The sequence below is a fragment of the Dryobates pubescens genome, chromosome 32 (assembly GCF_014839835.1).
Source record: "Dryobates pubescens isolate bDryPub1 chromosome 32, bDryPub1.pri, whole genome shotgun sequence".
NCBI lineage: Eukaryota > Metazoa > Chordata > Aves > Piciformes > Picidae > Dryobates > Dryobates pubescens.
The window spans coordinates 5,386,242-5,413,962 of record NC_071643.1 but is presented as its reverse complement, the minus strand read 5'-3'; the positions used below and the strand labels follow the sequence as shown (position 1 = coordinate 5,413,962).

General features: G+C 45.7%; 1 protein-coding gene across 1 annotated transcript in view; it reads left to right on the top strand.

Moving 5' to 3' along the window:
- The first annotated feature begins 806 nt into the window (after positions 1 to 806).
- The window catches only part of ATP13A3 (ATPase 13A3), a 73,166-nt gene continuing 46,251 nt past the window's right edge, over positions 807 to 27,721 (top strand). Inside the window, exons 1-3 of the mRNA XM_054175578.1 lie at positions 807 to 988; positions 2,340 to 2,393; positions 26,403 to 26,496. Of these exons, the coding sequence (XP_054031553.1) occupies positions 2,356 to 2,393; positions 26,403 to 26,496 (132 nt within the window). The 5' untranslated portion in view covers positions 807 to 988; positions 2,340 to 2,355. The remainder of the gene's footprint in view (positions 989 to 2,339; positions 2,394 to 26,402; positions 26,497 to 27,721) is intronic.

The window sequence follows — 27,721 nt, the reverse complement described above, 5'->3', positions numbered from 1 at the left end:
CTAGGGGACCCCCAGGAGCCTCTGCTCCTGACTTGGAGGGAGGCCCTGCAGCCCTCTGCCCACTGACACCTCCAGCCATGACCCCTGTCACTGCACTCTTGAACAGAGGACCTCCCCAACACTGTCCTACCTGTCAGAGCTCCCCCCATAACCAGGTGCACCCCTAGCTATGTCCCCTCATATCCATGTGCCCCACACAGCCATATCCCCTTGTATTCATGTACCCTCACAACCATGACCTCCCTTATCGCTGTGTCCCCAAAGCCATGTGGAGGCTGAGGGGAGACCTCACTGCTCTCTACAGCTACCTGGAAGGAGGTTGTGACAAGGGGAGGGCTGATCCCTTCTCCCAAGTAGTAAGAAACAGGAGAAGAGGAAACGGCCTGAACTTGCACCAGGAGAGGTTTAGGTTGGACATTGTGAAAATTTCCTTGACTGAAAGAGCGGTCAGACCTTGAAACAGGCTGCCCAGGGAGGTGTTGGGAGTCACCATCCCCGGAGGTGCTCGCAAACCGTGACACATGCACCTGAGGAGGTGCTTCAGCGGCCACGCTGGTGTGGGGCTGATGGTCTTCGAGGGCTTTCCCAAATGAAAAGTGTCTATGATTCTATTCCATGTCCCCGCGGAGCTGTCCCCTTACGTCCACGTGTCCCCACACCCACAGCCCCGCACAGCCGCGCGCCGCCGCGCCCCCTCCCGCCGCGCCGCCCCCTCCCTCACCCCGGAGGCGCGCGCTCCCGTCTTCCGGCGCGGATGGGGTGCAGGGGGCGTGGCGCGGAGACGTCACTTCCGCGCCCCTCCCTGCCCCCGCTCAGCGCGGCCGGCGCGTGGAGCCGGTTAGCGGCGGATCCGGTCGCGCCTCACGAGGCAGCGGCGGGCGGGGTGGGGCGGGGGAGAACCGGTCCCGCTCCGGTCCCGCGCCCGCCCCGCCGGCATGGGGCTCAGCTGAGGGTGCCGCCGGTGAGTGGGGCCGGCCCGGCCCGGCAGGTGAGGGAGGGTCCGCGGGCCGCGCCGGGCAGGGCCTCCATTGGCGCCCCGCCTCTCAGCCCCCGCCGCCTCTGGCTTCGCACGGCTATCCCCCAGTCCGTAGCGCCCTTCAGCCGTGCCGGCCTCTCCTCTGCCTGCTGCAGCCCCGCGGGGCGGCCCGGCTCGGGTGCGGAGGTGGTGGCGGGGCCGCTGCCGTGAATAGCGGCCCCCCCGTGCTGCTCGGAGGGGGCTCCGCGGCGGGGGCAGCCTCCACCGCCCGGGGAAGGGGCGGGCATGTGGCCCATAGCGTGTGCGCGGCTGCTCGCGGTCTGCCGGCCTCCGGACACGTGCAGCGCGGTCCCTGCGGCCCGGGAGTTCCCCTACCCCCCCAACTCCCCTCCCTCCTGCTGCCCGCTGGCAGCGCCGGGCCGCCGTCGAGGCTGCCCCGGGCTCTGCGTGGCACCTTCAGCAGCTGGGGCAGGAGTCTCATTGCGCCGCTTCCGCTTGCAGTACCCAGCGTTCGGTTCTGCCTGCCGGTGCTGGTTACCGACCATCGTCGCATAAACCGTTCCGCTGCATGGGCACGCGTCAGCGTGTTCTGTAGTGGCGGGGTCGGTGGGAAGTGTTAGTGCTGATATGCCAAGGGGAAACTTGCCCAGCAGAGTACAAGGCAAGCAGTCGGTGCATCCCATCATCCATTTTTCAGCAGATGAGTCAGTGCGTTGTACTGCTGTTGACAAAGGTTATGGAGTGCTTTGCTATCAGCTGAGCTGTGGAGGTGGTGATCTCACACTGCAAGCACCTCTGACAACCACCGCTTCATCCCAAAGAGGGGGGCCTCTTTGTGCTTGTTTAGGGATCAGCAGCTGCTAGGTGAGCTGAACACTGAGAGCTGAAAAGGAATTGACGAGGCGGTTTTAAAAGCTGTGCTGATAGTCAACTTCTTCTTCCCTTTAAGTGCCTGCAGTATTGGCTCTAAAAGCTTGCTGCCGCCACTGGTGCTCTGGCTCTTCTGCTGGGGTCTGTGTGTCCCTGCAGATGCTGCGATTGGAGGATGCTTTTGGAGCCCTTGAAGGAGCAGGTGCCTCCCTCAGCTGCCTTAGTGTAGCCTCCAGCAATGGGAGATGGTTGACTAAACTGTTCTAACATGAGCGCTGATGGTTGTCTGGCCACACTGCCTGACTTCTTCCTCTTCGTCTGAGCTTGCTGGGAGTTTTGTTCCAGCTTTAGGATTTGCTAATGTGTTTTCTTTGCTGTGTGCACTCACTAGAACCCTACAGTATTTTCTTAGCTAGGGCAATTAAGGTTAATTTTCATTTAGCCTATTAATTCCTCTGACTGCGTTTTTACTCATTTTGTTTTTTAATTGTAGGTGACTCAGCTGTTGTATGTATGAGATTTGTCCACACACTGGCTCTTCAGACAGGTTAGCTGTATTTCTGTGCCATCAGTTCCATCATATCTGAAAGGGTTGCTACTTTTGCCTTTTTTATTAAAGTAAAGCTTAATTTTTTGTGCATCAGTATTAGCTTCAGTAGATGATTGATTTTGAACCTGGGGAGAAACATTGGGGGTTTTTATGGGGGGTGGGGGTGGTGGGGTGGTATTACTTAAATACATTGCATGGTATAAGTCAGGCCCCCAATAAGCTTTGTGTCTATACAGCTGTGTTATGGATTAACAGCAATAGCTCTTGACTGGTGAAGTGTTTGTCTTGTTTCAACATAGAGCCCTCAGATTAATTTTTGTCATTTACCACAAGGAAGTAAAATTCTCACTGTCTTCTGTGTGGAGTAAAAAGCATTCAACAAGACACAGAGTTTTCCCAGTGATATGGAGCCAAATCCCCTTCATTCTGTGGGATTCCAATACCCAGGTCCAAGCTGGTTGCCCAGGTCATGGGGGAAATCTGTACCAGGATTAGGACCTGATATGGAAAGATCAGATTTTCATCAAACACTTTAACCATTGCACCTTTGTTCCTTCTCCTGGAAACCTTCAGATTCTGTTTCCTTTATTTCTGCAAAGTACTGGTAGATGACTTTCATTTAGCTTGTCCAAGGTCTGTTGTGGGAATTGCTACTTCTGGTGTGAAAAAGGTCTGAGTTGAGTAGTACACTTGTAAGCTGTGGTCGTTTGAGGTCTCAACCTACCACATAAGCACCTTTAACAGCAGGTCAGGGAGAACTTTTCTTACACTTATTAAATGTCTGTCTGGTATTGATGGTGGCTGGACTGGAGGGAGGAGGTCTTGTTCCTTTAATACCTTGTGAAATTAAGCCCTTGTAATTAATTCTTCTGAAAATCCCATGTTTTGGGAACTAGAAAAAGGGCTTCCTTTGATTTCATTCTCTCAGTGTCCAAACAGCACCAGTGTTAATGTAAAAACGTTTGCTTCTGCTGTGTCCTTTCATGGCTTAAAGACTTGCACTAGGGACCTGAGTGTGTGTTACTGGCATTATTGGTCTCCCCAGCGTGGCATCTAGTGTGGCCAAACACTACTTCAGATCTGTGGGCAGGTTGTTTTGTTCTTTGAGTGACAAAAATACACCAGCTTTCTGTCTGGTGCTGGGCTCTGGTTATGTTTAGCATAAGGGAGTTTGTGCAGAGCAAACCTTAGGTCGAAAATCCCCGTTTCACAATTAGGCATTAAAATGAAAAAGAGGAGTATTTTAAATAAGAGTAATGCTGAAGTGTTTCCCTGTAGCTCTTGCACAATGAGCCAAAAATAGTTTTCATTCATAAAAAAAAAAAAGAGCTGCTTCCTTTGTTAAATAATCTGCTTAGTGGAGAACAAAAGTTCAGGTTGCAGTAAGTTGTAGTCATATTGTAGCTTCAAGTCTGACACCTTTATTCCTGGTTGAAATTAGACTGCAAACTTCCAGACACAACAGAGAGACTTGAAATAAAAAAAAAAGGATGGGTTATCCTCAGTTACTGTTTAGGAGTTCTGTGCAGAGTGATCTACACAGAAATCTGAACTGCTGTATGTGTGTTGCTGCTCCTTGTCTAAAACCCCTAGCTTCAGCACCATCTTCATGGAGTGCTGTGCCTGAGTTGGTGTTGGGAAGGAGGAGGAATAGTGTGGCAAGCAGGAGCAGGGAGGTCATTGTGCCCCTGTGCTCTGCATTGGTTAGGCCACACCTTGAGTACTGTGTCCAGTTCTGGACCCCTCAGTTTAAGAAGGACATTGAGACACTTGAACATGTCCAGGGAAGGGCAATGAGGCTGGGGAGAGGCCTTGAGCACAGCCCTGTGAGGAGAGGCTGAGGGAGCTGGGGTTGTTTAGCCTGGAGAAGAGGAGGCTCAGGGGTGACCTCATTGCCCTCTACAACTACCTGAAAGGTGGTTGTAACCAGGAAGGGGTTGGTCTCTTCTCCCAGGCAAGCAGCACCAGAACAAGAGGACACAGTCTCAAGCTGTGCCAGGGGAGGTTTAGACTTGAAGTGAGGAGAAATTTCTTCACCGAGTGAGTCGTTTGTCATTGGGATGTGCTGCCCAGGGAGGTGGTGGAGTCACCATCCCTGGAGGTGTTCAAGAGGGGATTGGACGTGGCACTTGGTGCCATGGTCTAGTCATGAGGTCTGTGCAGACAGGTTGGACTCAATGATCCTTGGGGTCTCTTCCAACCTTAGTGATACTGTGAGTGGTTAGCCACGAGGTCCAGCTGCTTGCTCTGACGTGGTGCAGTGCCAGTTGTGTTCCTACCAGAATGAGCTGCCTTTTGCATGCAGTCTGTGTTTTCATCTTTTCCCATTGTGTACTTTTCCTTTGAAAGAATTTAGCCCTTCTTTTTTTGTGTTTATTTTTGGTACATTTGATTTATTAGAATGGTGGCTTTGCATTGTTCATCTTAAAGCAGCTCTTCAGAAGAGGACCAAGTGCTGGAAATGGTAGCAAGTCCGTTAACGTCTTTGTTGGCTCGAGATTTGATGTGATATTTAAGACCAAGAGGCCATCCTTCAAAATCAAAATATCTCACTCTTTCTCTCTTTTTTTGTTTTTGACCTTTATGAAGGTTAGGTGGTAGTGACATTTTCAGGTTAGAAGGTGCATACAACAACAAAAATGGTAACTCCTTTGCATTTTATTCTAGCTAGAGGGTGTTGGAATGAAAGGTGATAAATGGCAATGGCCATGGAATCAGGGCTCTCGATCCTTAAAAAGGGTAGGAGGCAGAACAAGATGGGAAGGTTTAGGAGGGATAGAGAAAGCAGTAAGAGCAACTTAAGAGCATTTACTGCCTTTGGATGTAAGGCTGCCCAGGGAAGTTGTGGAGTCTCCCTCTCTGGAGATACTCGAGGTCTGCCTGGATGTGTTCCAGTGTGATCTGCTCTAGGTGACCCTGCTCTGGCAGGGGGGTTGGACTGGATGAGCTTTCGAGGTCCCTTCCAGCCCTTACCATTCTGTGGAGAAAAAACAAAGTGAAGTATGAAGGTGTGTTGCATTATGAAGAATATGCATAAAAGAACAGTAGAGGCAGGTTTTGGGAAGGCTAAATTGCAGCTTGCAGGAAGCATAAAAGCTACCAAAGTTGCTGTAGAAATATTCATAGAATACCAGGTTGGAAGGGACTTCAAGGATCATCCAGTTCAACCTTTCAGGGTAAGAATATGCCACATAAATGAGAGAGTCCAACACCCTGTTAAGCTGGGCCTTGACTACAATAATATTCACCACTGAACCTGGAAAACTATATATCTGCAGAAGGCACAGAACATTTCAAGTGCTCAGTGCCTGCTTTGCTTCTCTTCTCTCCCACACTGTCATGAGGTGCTTAATCTTATTAATACTTGTGACCAGGCAGAATTTTATACTTACTATAGACTGGAGTACTATACTCTAGCATATACTACTTACACTAGATGTTCCTGCCTCAGCTGGTGCTGCTACACTTCACTGTGTGGCTCTCAGAACAGCTCAAAAACCCCAGCAAAAATATTTCCTAGAAACACTCAGAATTACTAAACAACTGACAAAGGATGAGTCTTCATGATGGAAGAGAGCTGAGGAAGAGGAGCTCAAGTCTGACAGTTCACTGCCTTGCAGCTCTTTTCAGCAGTTGAGATTAATAAGCAAACATTCCACGTTCAAGTGCTTGGGAGATAGCGAAGAGAAGAATAACAGCATGAACTGATTTGTGGGAAAACTGTGTCCAAAGTCCAATCCCTTTCTACTGCAGAGCAGAGATCTTGTTTCCTGATTGATTTATTTAGTAAGATTTTCCATGTTTTAATGGCCTCCTAAGTGAAAGGGGATGTGATTTGGGGGAGGTAGTCTGCCCCTGTACACTGCAGTGGTTAGGCCACACCTCAAGTACTGTGTTCAGTTCTGGGCCCCTCAGTTTAGGAAGGATGTTGGCTTGCTGGAGCGTGTCCAGAGAAGGGCAACAAAGTTGGTGAGGAGTTTGGAGCACAGCCCTGTGAGGAGAGACTGAGGGAGCTGGGGTTGCTTAGCCTGGAGAAGAGGAGAGTCAGGGGTGACCTTATTGCTCTCTATAATTACCTGAAGGGAGGTTGTGGCCAGGAGGGAGCTGGTCTCTTCTCTCAAGCAACCAGTACCAGAACAGTCTCAGGCTGCACCAGGGGAGGTTTAGGCTGGAGGTTAGGAGGAAGTTTTACACAGAGAGAGTGATTGCCCATTGGAATGGGCTGCCTGAGGAGGTGGTGGAGTCACCCTCACTGGAGGTGTTCAGGTGGAGACTTGATGGGGTGCTTGGTTGCATGGTTTAGTTGGGTGGTGTTGGATGATAGGTTGGACACAATGATCTTGAAGGTCTCTACCAACCTGGTCTGGTCTATTCTATTCTATTCTGGTCTATTCTATTCTATTCTGGTCTATTCTATTCTAGACCTGCAAAGTTGGGTAGATGATCCTATTTGGTGAACAGCAATTAATAATTCAGTGTTGAAATGAGAGGTTATGTTGAAGGGCTCTGCCCTGGGTGTGCTTGATGTTGATGAAAGCATCAGTCAACTGGCTGATCAAATGTGCTTATTAAATTTTCAGGGAATGTGTGTTGGAGAGCACGATGAGACTTCAAAATGACCTGAAAAATAGGATGACATTCAATAGGACAAATGCAGAGTAAGGCACTTAGGCAGGAATTATCAGCTGTGCAAACACAGGGTGAGGAATAACTGATTAGGTACTAGAAAAAGGACCTGGGGGTGTAGAGGATCACAAGTTGAACATGAGTCAGTGTCATGCTGTTTGCAGGAGAAGCAGATGTCTTGCTGGGATGTTTAAATGGCAGCATTGTCTGTGTTGGGTGTATTTGCTGTTGGTCTCAGGGTGTAGTCAGCATCTGGTTTGGGTGACAGAAATTTTGGTGGAAGCTGAGGATGTGAAGGGGAACGTAAGGCTTTCAAGCATCTAAAGAAATGGTCAGCTGGAAGTGCTGTTTCCCATGACTGTGATGGGCAGGTTGAAATGGGATTGAGTTTCATCAAGGAAAACACCAGTTAAGCTTTTAACTTTCTCACAGTGAAAACTGGACTTACTTATTGGTGGGCATGAAGAACAAGTTTGGAAGGGGATGTGCACAGGATTCTTTTGGGCCACTGCTTGCTCCTGTCATGCCTTGTGAGCTTAGACCTTGCACAGGTTCACATGGCTGGGTGGTGGTGCTTGTATTGGATTGTCAGCAGTGTTCTGGCTGTTGCTCACTTCATGGGCATGCTGCCTCCTGCAGATTTTTGTGCTGGTTTTGTGCACATTTTCTGGTGCTGCCAGGTTGTTCTGAACCTCCATGGTGGAGGTGCTACAAGACTACAGCAAGGTGTATGTGTGCAGCGTGAATCCAGCAGAGCACTGAGGAGTTTCAGTCAGTTTGGTTGTCTTAGTAGCTTCAGCTTACCGCTTTAGACTCGGGTGGTAATCCTGACACTTCTGATCCACACTCAGAAAGGTTCACCTTTGGCTTGGAAGATCTTTTTGAAGGAGACATACTTCAGTATATCCAGCTGTAGAGGGGAGCCTAAGTGAGGATGGACAGATTTTCAAGTGGCAATCCAACTGTGAGTATAGCCATGCTGGTTTATGTGTAACTGTTTCCATGTATTCATACAACTGTCATGGTAGACTCCTAACTATCCTTTCCATTTCAATGATTGATTTGCAAAAGAACTGGAAGTGTGGAAACATCTGAATTAATCAATACATTTTGCTGTCATCCCACCTCTGCAAATGAATGAAGAAAAGTACAGTTACCCTTGTGGACTCTGGCCTTTAGCTGGCCACAGCATTTAACATCCACTATAGCAAGAGCTTATCTTCTGCAGTATATGTTTAATGCAGTAGTAGATAGCAGGAGCTGAAAGTTCAGTGATGTAGATAAGGGCTGGCTTCCAGTGTGGAGATTGTATGATATGTATGTTGGCAGTGAAGTTGCATTACCTGTCTTGCCTTTACCTTCACCCTGTAATAGTTTTTATTGACCTATATAGCACAGAGGAATTTCCTGAAGAGCCCTATTTGGGTTTGAATTGCTCAGGACATTTCTCTCTGAGCAGAGGGATAGTGTTTTCTTACCTCTGGTTCTCAAACAGGCACTGTTTATGTCTTAGAGGAGTGGAGGAATTTTATCATACCTGCCATTGTCACTCACTTGTGAAGGCTTGATCCAAAGCCCAGGGACTTCAAAAAGGTTGTTCCATTGGCAGGGGCAGGCATTGGCTGGGGGTGCTGCTGTCTGAAAGTGGTGCTTCTGTCACTGTAGCAGTCCTGACATGCCAGCAAAATGTTCTTTTCAGACAAACTGGTAATTCAAACAGGGACATAGAGGGCTGTCAGATGTGCAGCCTTGCAGAGGGCATTCTTTGGATTAACCTTCTCTTCAGCTGGACCACAGCAAAGTTAAGTTGTCTTTCAAGAGTGGGTCTTGATGTTCCTATATCATAGCCATGCTTTATTGCTAGAGACAATGGACTGAGCTTTTATATTGGCATTACTGAATACCTGTGGTCTGAAAAGGAGTTGCTGGTTTTGCCTCCAGATTGGACAGCCAGGCTTCAAACACCCACAGTGTGTGGATGAAACACAGCTTCTGCCTGTTTGTTCTGCTGTGACAGGTATCTAGTGCTTGGGTAGGATCACCCCATGGTGAAGGGCATGTGTCTGGATGAACAGAAGCACTTGGAAACCCACTGTTGTGCAGTCCCTGCTGGCTGACAGTGTATTTGGGCTCCTGACTTCATTTCATTAGTTAATCTACGAATTTTACTTCTTGTGTGCAGCATAAATTCCATTTTCTGATGACCATGCCTTTTCCAGCAGAAACAGCTTTGCCATAGTAGCAAACAGGCAGAAATGTAGAACACTCATAATGTTTCACCACACAGATTGCATGGCTTTTGGAGGAGAGCACAATGAACAATGATTTGTGGTCTTGTCAGCTCCACAGAGTCCTTACTCTGTAGCATGCAAAGGTTGGTGTCCTTGTAGTGCTCTGGATAGTCTGGAGAAGAGAAGGCTCCCAGGTGAGCTCATTGTGGCCTTCCAGTATCTGAAGGGGGCCTACAAGAAGGCTGGGGAGGGACTTCTCAGGATCTCAGGTAGTGATAGGACTAGGGGGAATGGAATGAAGCTGGAGGTGGGGAGATTCAGGCTGGAGGTGAGGAGGAAGTTCTTCCCCATGAGAGTGGTGAAGCCCTGGAATGGGTTGTGCAGGGAGGTGGTTGGGGCCCTGTCCCTGGAGGTGTTTAAGCCCAGGCTGGATGAGGCTCTGGCCAGGCTGATCTAGTGTGGGGTGTCCCTGCCCATAGCAGGGGGGTTGGAACTAGATGATCCTTGTGGTCCCTTCCAACCCTGACTGATACTATGATACACTTGTTATGCATTATACTGATGGATGTGGCAGAACAACTTAGACTGTCATCAGACAGTAATTGTGCTGGCTGATTAGCTACTGTCAAGAGAAGCTCTGTCAGGGTGAGAGTATTTTGGTGTGTACCCTGAGGAAAATGCTTTCTGGTGACACTGCTAAATGGAGGTAGATCATCTCATTTTCCTTAGAGACTAACCTTTGATATTGTGGACATTGAGCTGTACCTGGGCTGCTGAATTTGCCAAGTTCAGGAGGGGCAGCATTTTGTAGTCCATGATCTGCTCAGTGTTTTACTGTATCCTCCCATCTTGTCTTTGCTGGATTCCTCAACCATGTGTTTTCTGTCTGTGCTTTCCTCCATCAGGGAATGTCCTCATTCCTTAGATGCTAATTTTGGTTTTAGGTGAGTTAATATTTCTTAGTTTCAAAAGTGTGGTAGTGTATCTATCAGCTTGAAAGACAGTAAAAATGCAGTGACTTGTGGGTGCATCACTTCCTCATGTTCCATAGAAATAAGTAATGGCCAGAGCTTCAGACTTTTTCTGTGCCTTCATTTAGAGCAAACAGTTGCTTCTCAATTTCCATTGATGAGAGCTGTGGCTAAGGAGAAGCCAAAATGCATGTGCATGGTGAGCTGTGATAATAAGTTGGGGCCTTCCTAAGTTATTTTCTTCTCCCTTGATAAATGAGGGCATTGGTGAAAACCCTGTGAGGGGGTTGATTATGCTTGCAGGTAAGATGGGAGTTAAGTTAATGCCTGTCAGAAAGCTGCATGTGTGGATTTCTGACTATATTAATCACATTGGTTGGCAAAGTGGCTTGCCAGGTTTGCCAGACAAAGCCTATTGCATCTGGAATCAGGTTAGTCTGCTGCAGTAAGGAGCATACACATTTGGGGACTCTGCAGAGCCTTGGAGAGTGGCTTGGAAGAGACCTCTGGAGATCATCTAGTCCACCCCCTATGCTAATGCAGGAACACCTAAAACAGGTTGCATGGGAGTGCTTCTAGGTGGGTTTTGAAAGTCTCCAGAGAAGGAGACTTCACAGCCTTTCTGGGCAGCCTGTTCCAGTGGTTTACCCTCAAAATAAGTTTCTCCTTAAGTTTAAGTGAAACCTCCTGTGTTCTACTTTGTCCCCGCTGCCCCTTCTTCTATCACTGGCAGCCACTGATAACAGCCGAGCACCATCCTCATGGCCTCCACCCTTTAGATAGTTATATGCACACAGAAGATCCCTTCTCAGTCTTCTCCTTTCCAAGCTAAAGGGTCCCAGGTCTCTCAGCTTCTCCATGTAAGAGAGACACTACAGTTCCCTAAGCCCTCTGTTGGACTCTGTCCAATAGTTCCCTGTCTCTCTTGAACTGGGGTACCCAGAACTGGACACAGTGTGGCCAGCAGGAACAGGGAAGTCATTGTGCCCTATACTCAGCACTGGTTAGGCCACACCTTGAGTCCTGTGTCCAGTTCTGGGCCCCTCAGTTTAAGAAGGACATTGAGACTCTTGAAGGTGTCCAGAGAAGGGCAACAAGGCTGGGGAGAGGCCTCGAGCACAGCCCTGTGAGGAGAGGCTGAGGGAGCTGGGGTTGCTTAGCCTGGAGAAGAGGAGGCTCAGGGGAGACCTTCTTGCTGTCTACAACTACCTGAAGGGTGGTTGTAGCCAGGAAGGGGTTGGTCTCTTCTCCCAGGCAACCAGCACCAGAACAGGAGGACACAGTCTCAAGTTGCACCAGGGGAAGTTTAGGCTGGAGGTGAGGAGAAAGTTCTTCACTGAGAGAGTTGTTAACCATTGGAATGTGCTGCCCAGGGAGGTGGTGGAGTCCCCATCCCTGGAGGTGTTCAAGAGGGGATTGAACGTGGCACTTGGTGCCATGGTTTAGTAGTCATGAGGTGTTGGGTGACAGGTTGGACTTGATGATGTTTGAGGTCTTTTCTGCATAGCAGAACTGTGAAAGATGCTGTGGAGGTATGGAATGAGCTCTAAGGGAAGCTGTTACTCCTTTGCATGGAGAGGAGAGGACTAAAGGGTGTGGGATAAAACAGATTATAAGAGTCAGAGGTGGCAGGAAGGTAGTAAATAAGGCATGACTTCACTGCCCCTTCAAATACAGGGAGGAGGAAGCTTCAGCTGAAACTAGTAGGTAGAGGATCAAAATAAAGAGAAAAGAAGATGCTTCCCTATGAGCTCAGGAGTTCTTTCCAGGATCTTGGCAAGCTGAAGATGTGCCCCCAGGTAATAAAACCCAAAGAAAATCTACTTGGTATTAAACAAAATGATAGGGGATTTGGCTCATGAATCTCTGGAGCTGCGAGTCTCTGGACTCTACCCTCCTTGACTGCTGCTCTTCAGGATGCTGCACTAAGTGCACATCTGATCTGACCTTTCAGGGACTGTTACTTTGTTGCTTGATCCAGGCTTTCATTCCAAGGCAAGAGCTACTGATGTGTTTAATATGTGTGTAGTATCCTGGTAGTCCTTGAGGATGCTTTAGAGACCTGATCTCTGTTTCCACCTAACATGAAAAAACACTGATGGTGGGGTAGATCCAAAGGCATCTGGACCAAAGGTATCCAAAAAAGAAGCTGCTTATGAATTTAGTGGTGATGTTTCAGTTATTGAAGGCAAGGCTTGAGAGAAGAGTTTCAGTCTTGCTTTTAACAAAACTAGTTTTCTCCTTCCATCAGAGAAGATGGGATGGACACAGTTACATCTCTTAGCAATAGAACAGAATTAACCAGGTTGGAAAAGACCTTTGAGATCATCAAGTTCAACCTATCCCCCGACACCATCTTATCAACTAAACCATGGCACCAAGCATCCCATCCAGTCTCTTCCTAAACACCTCCAGTGATGGTGACTCCACCACCTTCCTGGGCAGCACATTCCAATGGCCAATCTCTCTTTCTGTGAAGAACTTTGTCCTAACATCCAGCCGAAATGTCCCTTGGTGCAGCTTGGGACTGTGTCCTCTTGTGGTGGTTGCCTGGGAGAAGAGACCAACCCCCAGCTAGCTACAACCTCCCTTCAGGTAGTTGTGTTAAAGTATGTAAGATAGGAAAGAAAGAAACCTCTCCAAAGGTAGCTCAAGTGTGGATGCATATAGACATGGCATAATAAAGGAGAATTTCTCCTTTTAGGTAGGTGTGCAGGGTAAAAGTTAACTACAAATGGAGTGGTGATCAAAAGCCATTGCTTGCTGAGAGAAGCAAGCCTGAAGACCTTTCATGACTGTCATCTGTGCTGAGAAGATTGCAGCATTTGAAGGGGGCTCAGATGTCAGATTTCTGCAGTCTGTTTCCTTTCCACGGAAGCTGTCTCCCACTGCTGATGCTGTGGAAATCATTCCCAAGAGGTACACAAGCAGTGCAAAGCATCATTCAGACCGAGCTATTTCAGGCAGTGATGAAATGGATCGTAGGAGGCTGCTGTGGGTTCATTTAATTTCATGGATTGTAGAAGTTCTTTAAGGGAGAACTGTTTACTGAATCTCTGATGCTTTTCTGGGTTTGTGGGACTGCTCTGAATGACAGGGACATAGTAGCTGGATGGATGTGGGTCAAAGTTTACCTTAGAAGCATGGAGGCATTGAGTTAAGTGTTACTTACAGAGTGGAACTTTCCCCCTGTGGTTTTCTCATCTTACCTCATATGGTAGCTCTGAGAGTTACTTAATCATTTCCAGGAGCTAAGCTGTCAGGTTGTATAAATTCCTGTGCATAAGAAGATCATCTGCTGTCTACAACTACCTGAAGGGAGGTTGTAGCCAGGGGGGGTTGGTCTCTTCTTCCAGGCAACCAGCACCAGAACAAGAGGACACAGTCTCAAGCTGCATCAGGGGAGGTTTAGGCTGGATGTTAGGAAGAAGTTCTTCACAGGGAGAGTGATTGGCCATTGGAATGGGCTGCCCAGGGAGGGGTTGGAGCCACCATCACTGGAGATGGTTAGGAAGAGACTGGGTGGGGTGCTTGTTGCCATGGTTTAGTTGATTAGATAGTGCTGGGTGATAGGTTGGACTCGATCTCAAAGGTTGTTTCCAACCTGGTCTATTCCTCTTCTATTCCTCTTCTATTCCTCTTCTATTCCTCTTCTATTCCTCTTCTATTCCTCTTCTATTCCTCTTCTATTCCTCTTCTATTCCTCTTCTATTCCCCTTCTATTCCCCTTCTATTCCCCTTCTATTCCCCTTCTATTCCCCTTCTATTCCTCTTCTATTCCTCTTCTATTCCTCTTCTATTCCTCTTCTATTCCTCTTCTATTCCTCTTCTATTCCTCTTCTATTCCTCTTCTATTCCTCTTCTATTCCTCTTCTATTCCTCTTCTATTCCTCTTCTATTCCTCTTCTATTCCTCTTCTATTCCTCTTCTATTCCTCTTCTATTCCCAGCAGTCCAGTCTCTGAATGGAACTTGTTGGCAGATTTTTCTGCTCTGAGTTTCTGTTACTAGAATTTGATCATGGTGAATAAATTGTTCTGCTTGACATCTTAAATTGTGAGAAAGTCTTTTATGCAACCTTTTAACTGTAATTTTTTAATGGGGTTATACAATATTTAGAGCTTTAGCAACTTGTCATGCATAGAACTCTCGTTGATCTGTGGTTTGGTTGCACACAAGAAGAGAAACACTTGAAAGGGCTAAGTGAATGTGCCACATACTTCACTTCAGGCTTTGTATTTATTTGCTATGACTGTTTAAAATTGTACTTCCACTGACATAGTAAAATCTAGGTTTAAGTGCTGAAGTTTAACTTCTTTAACTACTGAGGAGTAGATTTAGATTGGATGTTAGGAACAAGCTGTTTACCATGAGGGTAGTGGATCACTGGAACAGGTTGCCCAGGGAGGTGGTTGAAGCACCATCCTTGGAGAATATTCAAGGGGAGGCTCGACAGGGTTCTGGGCAGCCTGATCTAGTTGAGGATGCCCCTGCTTACTGCAGAGGGGGTTGCACTGGATGACCTTTGGAGGTTCCTTCCAACCCAAACCATTCTATGATTCTCTGATTTTCATGTGTATAGCTTGTTACAGAAGACATTCTTAGAAGCAAGTACAATTAGTGCTGTTTCTGTTGAACTGGAAGGTACTCTGTGCATTTAGCAGTAACACAGTTGAACGTCAGGAGTCTTCAAGTTGGAAGAAATATTGCTGCTTTGTCTCAGAACACTGCTGAGATCAGTGAGAGGTACTAAGTTGAAGCTCCAATGGGAAAGAAAAAGATGCTAAAGCAGACAGTTTGCTTGTGAGACTTTCTTGAACTGTGCTGCAGTCATAGCTGTGTGCCAACTGTATCTGCCTTTGAGGAGACAAAAGTTAATTGTCTGACTTTAGAGGAAAGTTCATCTTGTGATTAGTCTGGTTGTGCTTGATGATCTCCTTGTAGGCACATAGAAATTTGACTCAAATGTGATGGTCTCCTTTGAGGCACATAGAAATTTGACTCCAATGCGATGGTCTCCTTTGAGGCACATAGAAATTTGACTCCAATGTGATGGTCTCCTTTGAGGCACATAGAAACTTGATTCCAATGTTCTTATGTTAACCTCAGAAATATTTTCCAAGAATTTAGAGGAAGAGGAAAAAAAGTCATTGCCTCCTTTCACTGAACATCCATACCACAAAAGCAAATATATCCCAGGAAGCAGATACTCTACATTGCACAATAAGGCGGCAGCCACACAGGAAAGGTTGGGCTCTTGGCACGGCCCCTGAGGGGAAATGCTTCCTTGAAAGGACCCATTGTTGCTGGATCTGGGTCTTCAGACTCCCAGTTCTCTGCTAGAGTACTTGTGGTTCTCTTGGTGCTGGGATGGGGCATCTTTGCCATCTCCATTATCTAACCATAATAGTCTTGGTTGTTTAATCAAATAGAAGGACCGAGTGAAGTTGAGGCCCCATGTGAGAAAGGAACGTCCTTTTGGAAAGGGCTTCAGTGCTGGGCTATTGAGAGCTCACGCTGGGTGTAATGGCACCATGCCTTACCCAAAGCATTTGAAACAGTTTAACTTTCTCTTCCAAGTATAAATAAAACATTTCATTGTCCCCATTGTCAAAGGCTGTGAATTCTAACCCGAATGCCTTCCAAAAGAGGGAAGAAACAATAAGCATCTCAAACAAATGTATGCTTTATTGGATTCCCTGACTGTGGGACAGGTCGTCTTTCCCTCATGGCAGCCAGGTAGAGGATCCAGAAATCTACAAAGGAAACAAGGGAAGGCTTTATTTCGGTGTGCCTGAGATTTTTGACTTTCAGTGATGAATTTCTCAGTTGAAATTTTTCATTAATGTGAACAGATGCTGCTTGAAGTAAAACAAATGAGACTCTGGGAAGGTTGGGTGCTGAAGTGCTTGACTAGCTGCCCTTGATGAGGCCGACTGCTTGCCTAAATCCTCTTGTAATGTATCTTCACCTTATGCATGAGCTCTTACATTAATAAAGGGGTCTGAAAAACCATGCCAGACCAGTTGTGGAGTAAGTTTTGAGTTGTAGTATCGGCTGTAGTACCTTATTGTGAGCCCTGATGCTGAGTTTATTGTTAGATGTCGAGTTATCTCTCCTCAATGCAGCACGTATTCCACTATAAACAGTGCAATTGCTATTCCAGCATGCAAAAAGTATACTTCACAAAGAATACACTCTACAAATGTAAATACAATTTTGGTTTGGTGATTGTTGGATACAATAGTCTTCCTTAAGCCTAAACACAGAAACAAAAGCTTGCATTATAACAGAAACCCCAAGATGGGAAGTGATAAAATAGGTATTGAGTGGAGGGCTTTGTTAAAATTTAGCTGGTATACTTGTAAAATTTCCATGTATTCATGAAACTATTATGTCATTCTTATTGTTAGAGCTTGGTTGGTTGACTAAAGTGTTAAGCTTTGTTTGGAGTACAAATTATAACCTTAACTCCTTTCAAAATGTAGCTGGGGGGTTTTTGATCTTCCAGAGTTCTCCGAGCTTGGATGTCTTACCCAATCATTTGTCGTGGATAAATCTGTAGGCAAGGGTTCAGCCACAAGATACTGGGGAACTGGAAACTGCATCAGCATCCATTCATGTAAGGTGCAAATCTCAGACTGCAAGCCCCTCTCAAGGAGAGTATCTTTTGTATTGGCAGTGTGGACTGCAAACTTGTGTGAATATTGGCATGTTAAAACAATACTGAAAGCTTTGCAGCTAAACTTTAATGATATGGATAAGGTGCTCCTAGTGCATCTTGGAGTGCAAATTTGGTAATCTTTGTTTCTTATGGTCACCAAATCATTTAGCCAAAAGTCTGGGGATCAGGTGTGAAGTGATCAGTCTCAGGTTTGAGGTGGCCTTTGAGCGACGTGACTTTTAGTTCTGGAGGCAGGCAAAGGCAGGCTCTCTCACAGTGCTGTCAGGCTTGCCAGGTGGTGTTGAGGAGTCTCTAGTGTTATGCTGCAGTTCAGATAGGTAGAGCCATCCAAGTGCAGGGTGTAGCGTAATCCCATCTGCCCTAAATCACTGAAATGCTCCTAGCTGCTACGTGGAAGTTGTCATTGTTGGTAGTGGTGCTGGAGAGCTGCCAAACAGAAAGGGACCTGGGGGTGTGGATTGACAGCTGCCTAAACATGAGCCAGCAGTGTGCCCAGGTGGCCAAGAAGGCCAATGGCATCCTGGCCTGCATCAAGAATAGTGTGGCCAGCAGGAGGAGGGAAGTCATTGTGCCCCTGTACTCTGCACTAGTTAGGCCACACCTTGAATCCTGTGTCCAGTTCTGGGCCCCTCGGTTTAGGAAGGCATTGAGACTCTTGAACGTGGCCAGAGAAGGGCAACAAGGCTGGGGAGAGGCCTCGAGCACAGCCCTGTGAGGAGAGGCTGAGGGAGCTGGGGTTGTTTAGCCTGGAGAAGAGGAGGCTCAGGGGAGACCTTCTTGCAGTCTGCAGCTACCTGAAGGGAGGTTGGAGCCAGGAGGGGGTTGGTCTGTTCTTTCAAGCAACCAGCACCAGAACAAGAGGACACAGTCTGAAGCTGTGCCAGGGGAGGTTTAGGCTGGAGGTGAGGACAAAGTTCTTCCCAGAGAGAGTTGTTAGCCATTGGAATGTGCTGCCCAGGGAGGTGATGGAGTCCCCATCCCTGGAGGTGTTCAAGAGGGGATTGGACGTGGCACTTGGTGCCATGGTTTAGTCATGAGGTGCTGGGTGACAGGCTGGACTTGATGATCTTTGAGGTCTCTTCCAACCTCTGATTCTGTGATTCTGTGCACAGAAGAGGTGCAGAAATGCCTCACAGAGACACTCCTGGGTTGAATTCCTTGAAGACTATGAGAAAGCATAAAAAAGAACTTCAGGAGCTGTTTCCTTTGAGGAGATGCTTGGACTAATGAGGGGAGGGATGGATGAATCGGACTAGCAGACTGGAGACAAGATGATGTATTGTGGATTTTAACAGAGCATTCTCATAGGCTTTGAAATCAACTTCTAACATTTGTTACTGCACAGCTGTTTTAAAATGGCCTTTAAAAAAGAGTATTTTCAGTAACTGCAGGTTCTGCCAACCTGTTCAAAAGCAGCCAGTGGAGAAATTTGTAGGAAATAGTACCTTATTTTCATAGCTAGTGAAATAGGAACACTTACATAAAGGAAGGCTGGGAAGTAAATTATGTCCATGCCACTACTCAGCTCTGGTGAGACCCCCACCTGGAATACTGCATCCAGTTCTGGAGCCCCTATTACAAGAGGGATCTGGAGGTGCTGGAAGGTGTCCAGAGAAGGGCCACGAGGATGAGCAGAGGGCTGGAGCACCTCTGCTGTGAGGACAGACTGAAGGAGTTGGGGCTGTTCAGTCTGGAGAAGAGAAGGCTCCGAGGTGACCTCATTGTGGCCTTCCAGTATCTGAAGGGGGCTACAAGAAGGCTGGGGAGGGACTGCTCAGGATCTCAGGTAGTGATAGGACTAGGGGGAATGGAATGAAGCTGGAGGTGGGGAGATTCAGGCTGGAGGTGAGGAGGAAGTTCTTCCCCATGAGAGTGGTGAAGCCCTGGAATGGGTTGTGCAGGGAGGTGGTTGAGGCCCCATCCCTGGAGGTGTTTAAGAGCAGGCTGGATGAGGCTCTGGCCAGGCTGATCTAGTGTGGGGTGTCCCTGCCCATGGCAGGGGGATTGGAACTAAATGATCTTTGTGGTCCCTTCCAACCCTGACTGATACTGTGATATTATGAGGAGAAGCTTTGATTTGAAAGCTTGAAATAGTCAAGTTTGTGGCTTGCCTTTTCTTGGCGTTGGTTTTGTTTGTTTGTTTTTCCTTTTGTGATTGTTTTTTAGTGTGTGTGGCATTTTGTGTGATGCAGTTTGAAAAGAATATGTGCTCCTTAAAAGAATTTTTATATATATATAACATCATCTTAGCCTTGTGTCTTTGTTTAGTTACAGGTACAGCACATTTTAAGCGAAGTCAGCGTTTTTAGATTCTGCTTTTCAGGTATTGTGTGTGGAACTCCTTGGCAGTTGCCATGGGCAGGAGCTGCAATTTCAAGTAGTAATAGCTGATAAGAGTTTTCCTTCTATTTTTGTAGCTCCATTTAGAAGTGTGCTGTTTCTAGAGTGTGGTGTGTGGAGCTCTACCTAGAACTTGTTTTGTCAGCTGTTGGCAGTTCTAACATCAGATTAAATACTACGCATGTGGTGAATGCGGCTCTGCACCATCAACGTTGCCAAGGGTTGTGGAGACCAGGAGGTTTCATTGGCAGGATAGCAAAGGTGATCTTCAGTCAAGGACAGAGTCTTTATTTTTTCTGTTTTCTTGCTGTTTTCTGTTTTCTTCATGGTTCTGCACTCACTTTGAAGAAGCATTTTCATTCTTTTTCACTGCTAGCAGCTTGCTAAGAGGTGCTTTGTTTTGTGTGCACATGGGGGTCTATTGTAACATTCAAATGTTGGAATACTCTTGCTATTCAGAGCAACTTCTGGCATTTGGCCTGAGTTATGAGTGCAGAACTGGCTTCCAAAGCACCATCTCCTTGGATGCACCAAGTGCTTCTGTGCTGCACCCCATGCACAGCCCTCAGAGTGATGTGGAAGGCTGGCTTGTACAGACACAATTAAGAACACGCTTTGCCTTTGGCCATTGCTTTGTAAAACTTACTCTTCTGCTAATGGGCACCAGTTGCCCAGTCTGCATTTTCAGCCTTTCTAAGATTTCAGATGTATTTTGAAACTGAATGTGTTATCAGAAGATGCCTTGATACCTCTTCCTGGCCTGTTACTGGCCTTCTAGTTTGAGTACTTACTTGGTTTCTAATTCCGTAACTGGCAGTATGGCAGAGATTGGGCAACAGTTGGTGTTCTGTAAATGCAAAGCAATTGCTTACTGCCTGTAGGTCCATTGCATGAATGCTGAAAACTTAACCATAAGGTGTGGGAAGAACTAACTTGGTCTGGGAACTGCTCTCAGTGTGTGGAAATGGTGTGTTCCTGGAACACAAGTCCTGGTGGTGAACGTTGCCTTTGTAAGGTCTGGTACCTTTCTTGCAAGGCAGATTCCCTCTTGTGATAGAGAGCTGAGAGTATGTCTCTAAAGTGCAGAAATGTTTAATCTATGTGTGACTGAAGTAATGTTTGGCTTTATGTTTTCAGAATAAACCATGAGTTCTCTGTGTTTTGACAACTGGTCAGAAAAAAGTTCAGTCTGGTGAGGAGAAGGCTCCGAGGAGACCTTATTGTGGCCCTCCAGTATCTGAAGGGGGCTACAAGAAAGCTGGGGAGGGACTTTTTAGGATGTCTGGTAGTGATAGGACTGGGGGGGATGGGGCAAAACTAGAAATGGGTAGATTCAGATTGGATGTTAGGAAGAAGTCCTTCACCATGAGGGTGGAGAGACACTGGAACAGGTTGCCCAGGTTGCTGGTAGAAGCCTCATCCCTGGAAGTTTTTAAGGCCAGGCTGGATGTAGCTCTGAGCAACCTGCTGTAGTTTGAGTTGTCCCTGCTCATGGCAGGGGGGTTGGAACTGGATGATCCTTGAGGTCCCTTCCAGCCCTGTGATTCTAAGATGCCTGTCTGCTATGCAACAGGAACTATACAGTTAAGAACAGAAGCTAGTTTTTTAATGTGTAAATCCAAAAGGCTTGCAGTGGCATCAGGCTATTTAGAAACTTTATTTTCAACTCCAGATCTGTGAAGTATCTCTAGTGGGGAGGGTATGTTTGTTATAAATAAGTTCTGAAAAGGGTTTGTAGTCTTTCAGTAGCCATTAAAGATGCCACAACGCATCCTTTTGGAGCCAGGAGAACCAAATGCGTGACTCAGTAAGACACTAGATGAGAGCTTAGGAGTTTGATTGATGTTTGAATTATATTGTTATCTTTTTCTGGACAGGTCAGTCATCTTTTATTTTTGGATCTTAATTCTCTTCCTGTACAAGTTGACAGTGCTTGGTGTATTTAATGCCAATGATTATGTAGGCAGCTGAGGAAGATTGACTTCTATTAATGTCTGCACATAAATGGCTTGGAAATTCATCTTCGTGTCTCACTTTTTCTGCCGGCTTTGCTGGATCTTTTCGTTAGCCCTTCGTGTTCTCAGTGCTGGTTGAGCCTTGTTTTGTACAGCAAAGGAACTTTTTCCTGCTTTGTTAGTGCAGTGACCAGCTTCCCTCTTGCAGCTTTATGGCACTTGATCTCAAAGGCAGTATGTGATTGATTCAGCGTGCTCTGTGGTCAACTGCTGATTGCTGAGAGAGAGAAATGAAATTCTTAGCTGCTGCCTTTATCATCCATAAGCTCCTCAAAGGCAGCGTTGCTGTCTTCACTCACCACAGCTGTAAGTAGGAGGAAGGGTTTGCCTAGACCTGGAACTGTCTGCAGGCTCCTGGTGAGGCTTTTGGGGGTTGAATAGCCGGAGCTGGACCAGGCGGCTGATGCCTGGAAGCGCAGCCTCCGGCCAGCCCAGCTACAGTCCTGCAATTGTTTGGCCACACTGGAGGGAAGAGAGGGGGGTGAAAAAAAAAATTCCAAGCAGTGCCAAATTTTCTTTGATATGTTAATCTTTTGATAACAGTTTGAAAAGCCCTTGGAGACTTTTTTTAGATTTCAGACAAAATAGTTCATTTGTCAGGACTTCCCTTGTAGATAGGGTCTCGGTTATTAAGAACTGCCTCGCTAACTCATGATAACAAAAGCAAGTGCAGAGGACGGCTGCTGGACTGCTTGTGGGTAAGAGAAACTCTTTTCAGTTATCTCCAGGATTTTTACAGATCTGAAAAGAATAAACCAGGGCATGTTTCACACAGAAGTCTGTAAGTTTATTGTGTATTTCAAGCAGACAGAGGATGACAGGGCAGAAGCAGATGTCACAAATGGCTGGTTTGAAAGTGTGTGAACAGGGGTGAATTTTCCTAAAGGCTTGAGCTGTCAAAATTACATCTTCACCTGAGAAACTTGGGGTCTAACTTACCCAGGGAGGTCTCAAAGGTTTTCTTCATTGGTAGCTATAGTGTTTGTAGACCTTGGGATTTTTTTTTTCCTCTTGAAACTTCAATTCAAACTTAGAAAACTGGAAGAATAAAGTGATGGCAGCCATGTGTGTATGCTGCAGCAGAATTACTTTGTGAGGGTTATTATGTACTGGGGAAAAATGCTGAGGAGAACAGAGGGAAGTTTTCTCTGCTTCCCCCCTGCAAAATCAAACTTCAAGGGTAAAATATGTGCTGGAGTAGCGTGCTGAGTTCGCCAGCTATTGGGAAACTGGCTGCAGATAAGCTGGGAGTTGGAAAGTGAGGCTTGCAGTACTCTTCAGGCATGCTGAGACTTATTGTAGCTCTTTTAACAACATTTTCTTCAATAAATATGCCCTGGGTTCACTTGTACCTCTCATGCCTTTGTTACAATTGTTTGTTGCTTGTAAATATCTTGGTAGAACTGCTTGATATCCTCAGTCAGGGTAGCTCAACAACTAAATCATGTAGCAGTTCACAAAAGATGGCAACGTTATCTTCACTGTGGAGGATGCTTGTCATTTTAAGGTCTGTACACTGCTCTAATTTCTCCAGTGATCCAATTTGTGATCTGCTGCAGCTCCAAAATAATGTCAGCTTGCGTCTGAAACCACAGGTGTTGTCCTACTGATAATAATAAACACTTCAGGACAGAAGCCAACAGTATCTCAAAATGAAGTTTAAAACTCCATTTGCTGTTTTGTTGTTTTGGCAAAGTTGTAGATGAACTTTTAGGTGTTTAAACCTGATTCAAATGTGTGTGCTTAGAGGGACTCGGGTTCAGACACTGTTCAGCATTTGGCTACACCCTTTGTTAAACTCTGTTCTAAAGCTTTGCAATTTTGTTCTTAGTGTCAAAAAGCATTTCCTTTACAGACCCCTTTGATACTTTCTGCCTTTTTAACTCTGGAGTATGTGGAGCTGTACAGCAGTAGTTTAGTGAGTGAAAATTCTGTAAGTGGAGCAACAGTAGCTTTCAGAATTTCCCTCAGTTTTGGCTTCTTTCTTCAGAAGGAACAAATAGAGCTTTTTGGTTGCTATTTTCAGTTATGTAAAGGAAGGAAAGGACTTTTCTAGCTATTCATTTGTGCTGGAGAGAGGCTGAGCAGCAGCCCTTGCATCAAAGGCACTTCGTATTTGAGTATTTCTGAGTCCACGTTGCTCCTTGCGAGTGGGTTTCAACCTCGCTTTGATTTGAGTGCTGATAAAATGGCATACTCTGTTGTGTGGAAAGTCAAGGTTTGTGTTTGAATATTAGAGAAGGAAGTAAAGATCAAATGCAGATTGCTTAAAGTCTCCTCTGAATTGGTGAGAGGCTGTTTCTTTCCTTCAGCCTGACCCAGTAGTCTGAAGTCGCCTCCAAAGAGGGCAGCTGTAGAGACCGTGGTGGTGGTGTTCAAGTCCCAGCGTTCAGCAGGGCAGTGAGGAACAAACCCAGAGCAGTTGTGCATTGGAACTCTTGGTAATGAGCTTGGGCTGGTGATGTGCCCAAAAGGAAAATATTGGAGAAAGAGTGCTGTGTTTTGTTGCTGAAGAGTAAAGATTTTCATGAACCTTTGAATAGGAACACTTCTCTAATATTTTCTGAGTTTAGAGATTTGAGTTGAATAAGGAAAATGATAGGCAGTATGTTGAAATCCTGAGAAGTGTGTGTTAGCTGAAGGTGGTTCAGTAAAGGAATCTGCATAAAGCAATGCAGATAGAGCTAATGATTCATGTCAAAAATAGTCTTCTAGGGCTCCTCATGTATTCCCCTTGTGATTCTACCCAGCTGTTCAGAGAACTCATTCAATCATAGGAATTACTGCTGGCGCTCTGTGCTGAGATTTCCCTGCATGCTTCTTCACACCAACAGCCTGACACTCCTTCCCAGCTGTGCAACCACCCTGCATTGAAGAATTGCACTTCTTCCCCCCCCTGCTGCAGTGTCCAATGAGGTGCCTGTTCTGACATGTTTGCCATGTGGAAATCTGTTGAGAATTGCCGATCTTGAGGCTGTTTGCATTTGTTTTGCCTCCTGGTGTTTTGCTGTCTCAAGTGCAGTTGTTCCTAGGTGTGTTCATCAGGGCTGGCGTTTTGCCTGCAGGCACTGTTTTGGGTATTGGAGTACATTATAGTGGGGAGATGCAAGTTTGCTTGAGAGCAGGCTAGTTTCAGTACAACAAATCTAACAATCCTGCCACGAGGCTGTGAACCCTGGTGGAAATCTGTAAATGCACACAACTTTCCCTGGCTGCATGACTTCTTGGTGGAAAATGCCACAGTTTCTGTGGAGTACATAGAGTCAGTAATGTACCTAGTGTTAATAAGGTGAAGATTGTTCTCAGGAGCTTTCTTACCAATCTTATGTAGGTTTAGGGCAAATTTTAACTGCTTTCATGTATTTATATAAGTACAGAAATAAACACACATACATGTGTGTGTGTGTGTATATATATGTATGTATTCCCCCCTCCCCAGGATTCAAAGCTGTTTAGTGAGGGAAAAACAGCAATCTATATCAAAATGTGTTTTAGAACTTGGCATGACTTGTGTAACAGATAAGGCTTAATTCCCAAGTTAATCTGCAGTAACAAAAGTATGCAAGCTTTCAAATGTGCCTCTTCCACTAGGACATTATTCAGCAGTGGGAGTAGCTTCCTGAGGAGACTCAGGTTTGGTCAGCAATAGAAATCTTCCCTGTTGAGTTCGTGCTTGATTTGTTGGCTTGGTTGGAAAGGAGGTGGTAGCTTGCAGAAAACACGTGGGGATGTGATGATGCTGATAAACTGCAGGAGTTGGGAGGAAGGACCTTTTGAAGTTGGCATTGCTGCTGAATGTAAGTGCATGGATCCAGGGGCTGGCTTTGAGAGGAGCTGCCTTGGAGTTTGGTGATTTGATTTGTGAAGATCTTGGGGAGTTAGACAGCAAGGAGCTTGGTAATGGTTTTGCTTTTATCATGAAGTGCTTTAATGAGTGGCATCCTTAAGTCTTCAGTGAATGGCTGAGATGAAGTGGATATTCACCTTTGTGGGTTTGGGTTTTATTCTTTTAACAGCTTTCTGTCTGAAAGATGACAGCTACAAGAACTGTGCTATGACAGCAAATACTTAATACTTGAGGACTTCTTATATGGGGTGGCAGTAAATGCTGTCTCCTGAGAGATTTGTATGTGCAGTAAATAAAATTAAAGGCTCTGTAATGTCAGTGCAGGGGATGGTAGTCAATCCATTTCTTGGCAGGCAAGAAATGCTGGCTATTCAGTGGCTCCTGTGGAAATAAATTGTGACTAACTTATAATTAATAGAAGGTTAGATGCAGTTTGAATGTCAAAAATGTCACTGTTTGACTTGGTGCCTTTTGGTTTTCTTTGTTTATGTGGTGTTGAAACTTCTAATGAAGCTGGTAGTCCATTGTAGCCTTTTGTTTATAGTTATCCCCTACTGAAACAGACAGCTTGGTATTTATTTCCTGCCTTGTCCTATTCCTGTAACTTGTGATCATAATCCCTCCTCCAAGCACCTCTCAAGATTTGCAACTGTGAGAGATTTACAGTAACAAACGAACCCATTGATGCAAATTGAGGGGTGTGAGAATTAGAAAGAAAAAGGTGGTGTGACTGTTAAACATGGCCTGATTTAGAAATACTAAACTGGGCACTCAACTTGCTTAGGATACAGTTCTCTGCTCAGATGACAAATGCCCAGCTCAGGGGTACAGTGTGTTTCCTTTTGAAAGATAGCCTGGCTTCTGAAAGCATCTGGTGTATAGAATGGTAAAAATGTGCAATCTTGACCTGCTTTGAAGCTTTTTTTCCCCCCCAAGTTTAACTGATGTTGCCACTGTGAAGTTTGTAGAACGTACTAAAAAATGCTTGCTGCCTGTAGAATGTAACCCAAGTTAAATTGCTGCAAGCCCCTTCCCCTCCTTCAAAGCCTGCTGCCTCTGCAGTGTTTCACTTGTATTCATGCAGTGTTCAGTCTTAAGGCTCCTCTACAACTCTTTGGGTTGTTCCTACTGGAAAGTAGTAACAGTGCAACTTTAAGGTCTGCATTACTATGTTGTCAATATTCCTGTGTTGTCAGTGTGTTTCTTCTGTAAGTGCATCCAGGTAACTCAAACCTACCTGATAACTCACACCAGTAATGTTGCTTCAGTTTTCAATTCTTCTGTTGTTAAAGGTCTTCCATATCTCAAGTTGAGAAGCTCCATATCATACTAAACATGGAGAAAGAAGAAAAGAAATTTGTCAATAAAGCTGAGGAAGATGAGATGGTAATGAGCACTGTTCATCTATTCTTATACAGCCAAAAAAAGGGCATATTTTCATGGGGTTTTTTGTTGTTTTCCTCTCTAAATGGGACATACTGCATCAGGAAGTGGGATTTCTCAGTTTAAAACAGTTTAGCAGTTTTATAAGGTTGTCTTTGATAATAGAATAGAATAAACCAGGTTGGAAGAGACCTTCAAGATCATCGTGTCCCAACCTATCATCCAACACCACCTAATCAACTAAACCATGCAACCAAGCACCCTATCAAGTAAGAAATCTGGTCTTGGGATAGGGAATGCTATTGTTGAAAGCCTTTTCAAAAGATGCTGGTTTGCCCCAAAAGAAGCACTAACCTCTGCCACTACCTTTCACCCACCTGTTTCTATTGGTAAGGAGTGGATACTGGCTCCAGTGTTTGGGGGATAACAGAGAATGGGGTTTGTATCTCTTCCTTGTCAGCCGAGAAGGCTGCAAAACAAACTTGTTGACAAGCCTTCTCTTAGGGAAGGAGTTTAAACAGTTTCTTACTCTGTTCAATGAAAGGCACACAAAAAATTTGCAAGATGTTGATGTCAATATGAACAATGTGGGTGGGACTCAATGGGAAACTTCATTGCCCTTTTGCAGCAGGAAATACAATCTAATGATGTAATGTGAAACTCAGGAATGTAAGACACACAATGTAGTAAGTCACTGAATTATTCTCTGTTCCTGGCTGTCATCAGGTTAAGTTGGTACTTGCCATTGACCAAGGCACATTTAACACTTTGGGGATTATTTTTTAATTGGAGAAGAGGACTTTTTTTCCCCCCCCCACCCCCAACCAATGCAAATTACAGAACCCTTGCCTATGTGGCTTGTGGTTTCTGATGTTTCACAGTAACATTCTTGCTAAATGGCAGGCAAACCAAGTCCTTTTCTCTGCTAAAATGCAGTGTTTGATAAATGTATTTGCAGGCTTGTTTAGACAGTGTGACTAGGCTGCCCAGGGGGGTGGCTGAGTCACCAACACTGGATGTGTTTAAAGGTCATTTAGATGTGGTGCTTGGGGGATATGATTTAGGGCTGAACACTGCAGAGTAGGGTTGATGGTTGGCCTTGATGATCCCAAGGGGTTTTTTCCAACCTGAGTAATTCTGTGCTATTGCTAGTGCCGGTAATTCAAAACTATGCATGCTAGCTAATCAAATGCTAACGTGGCAAAATCAGCCTCTGATAGTCCCACAT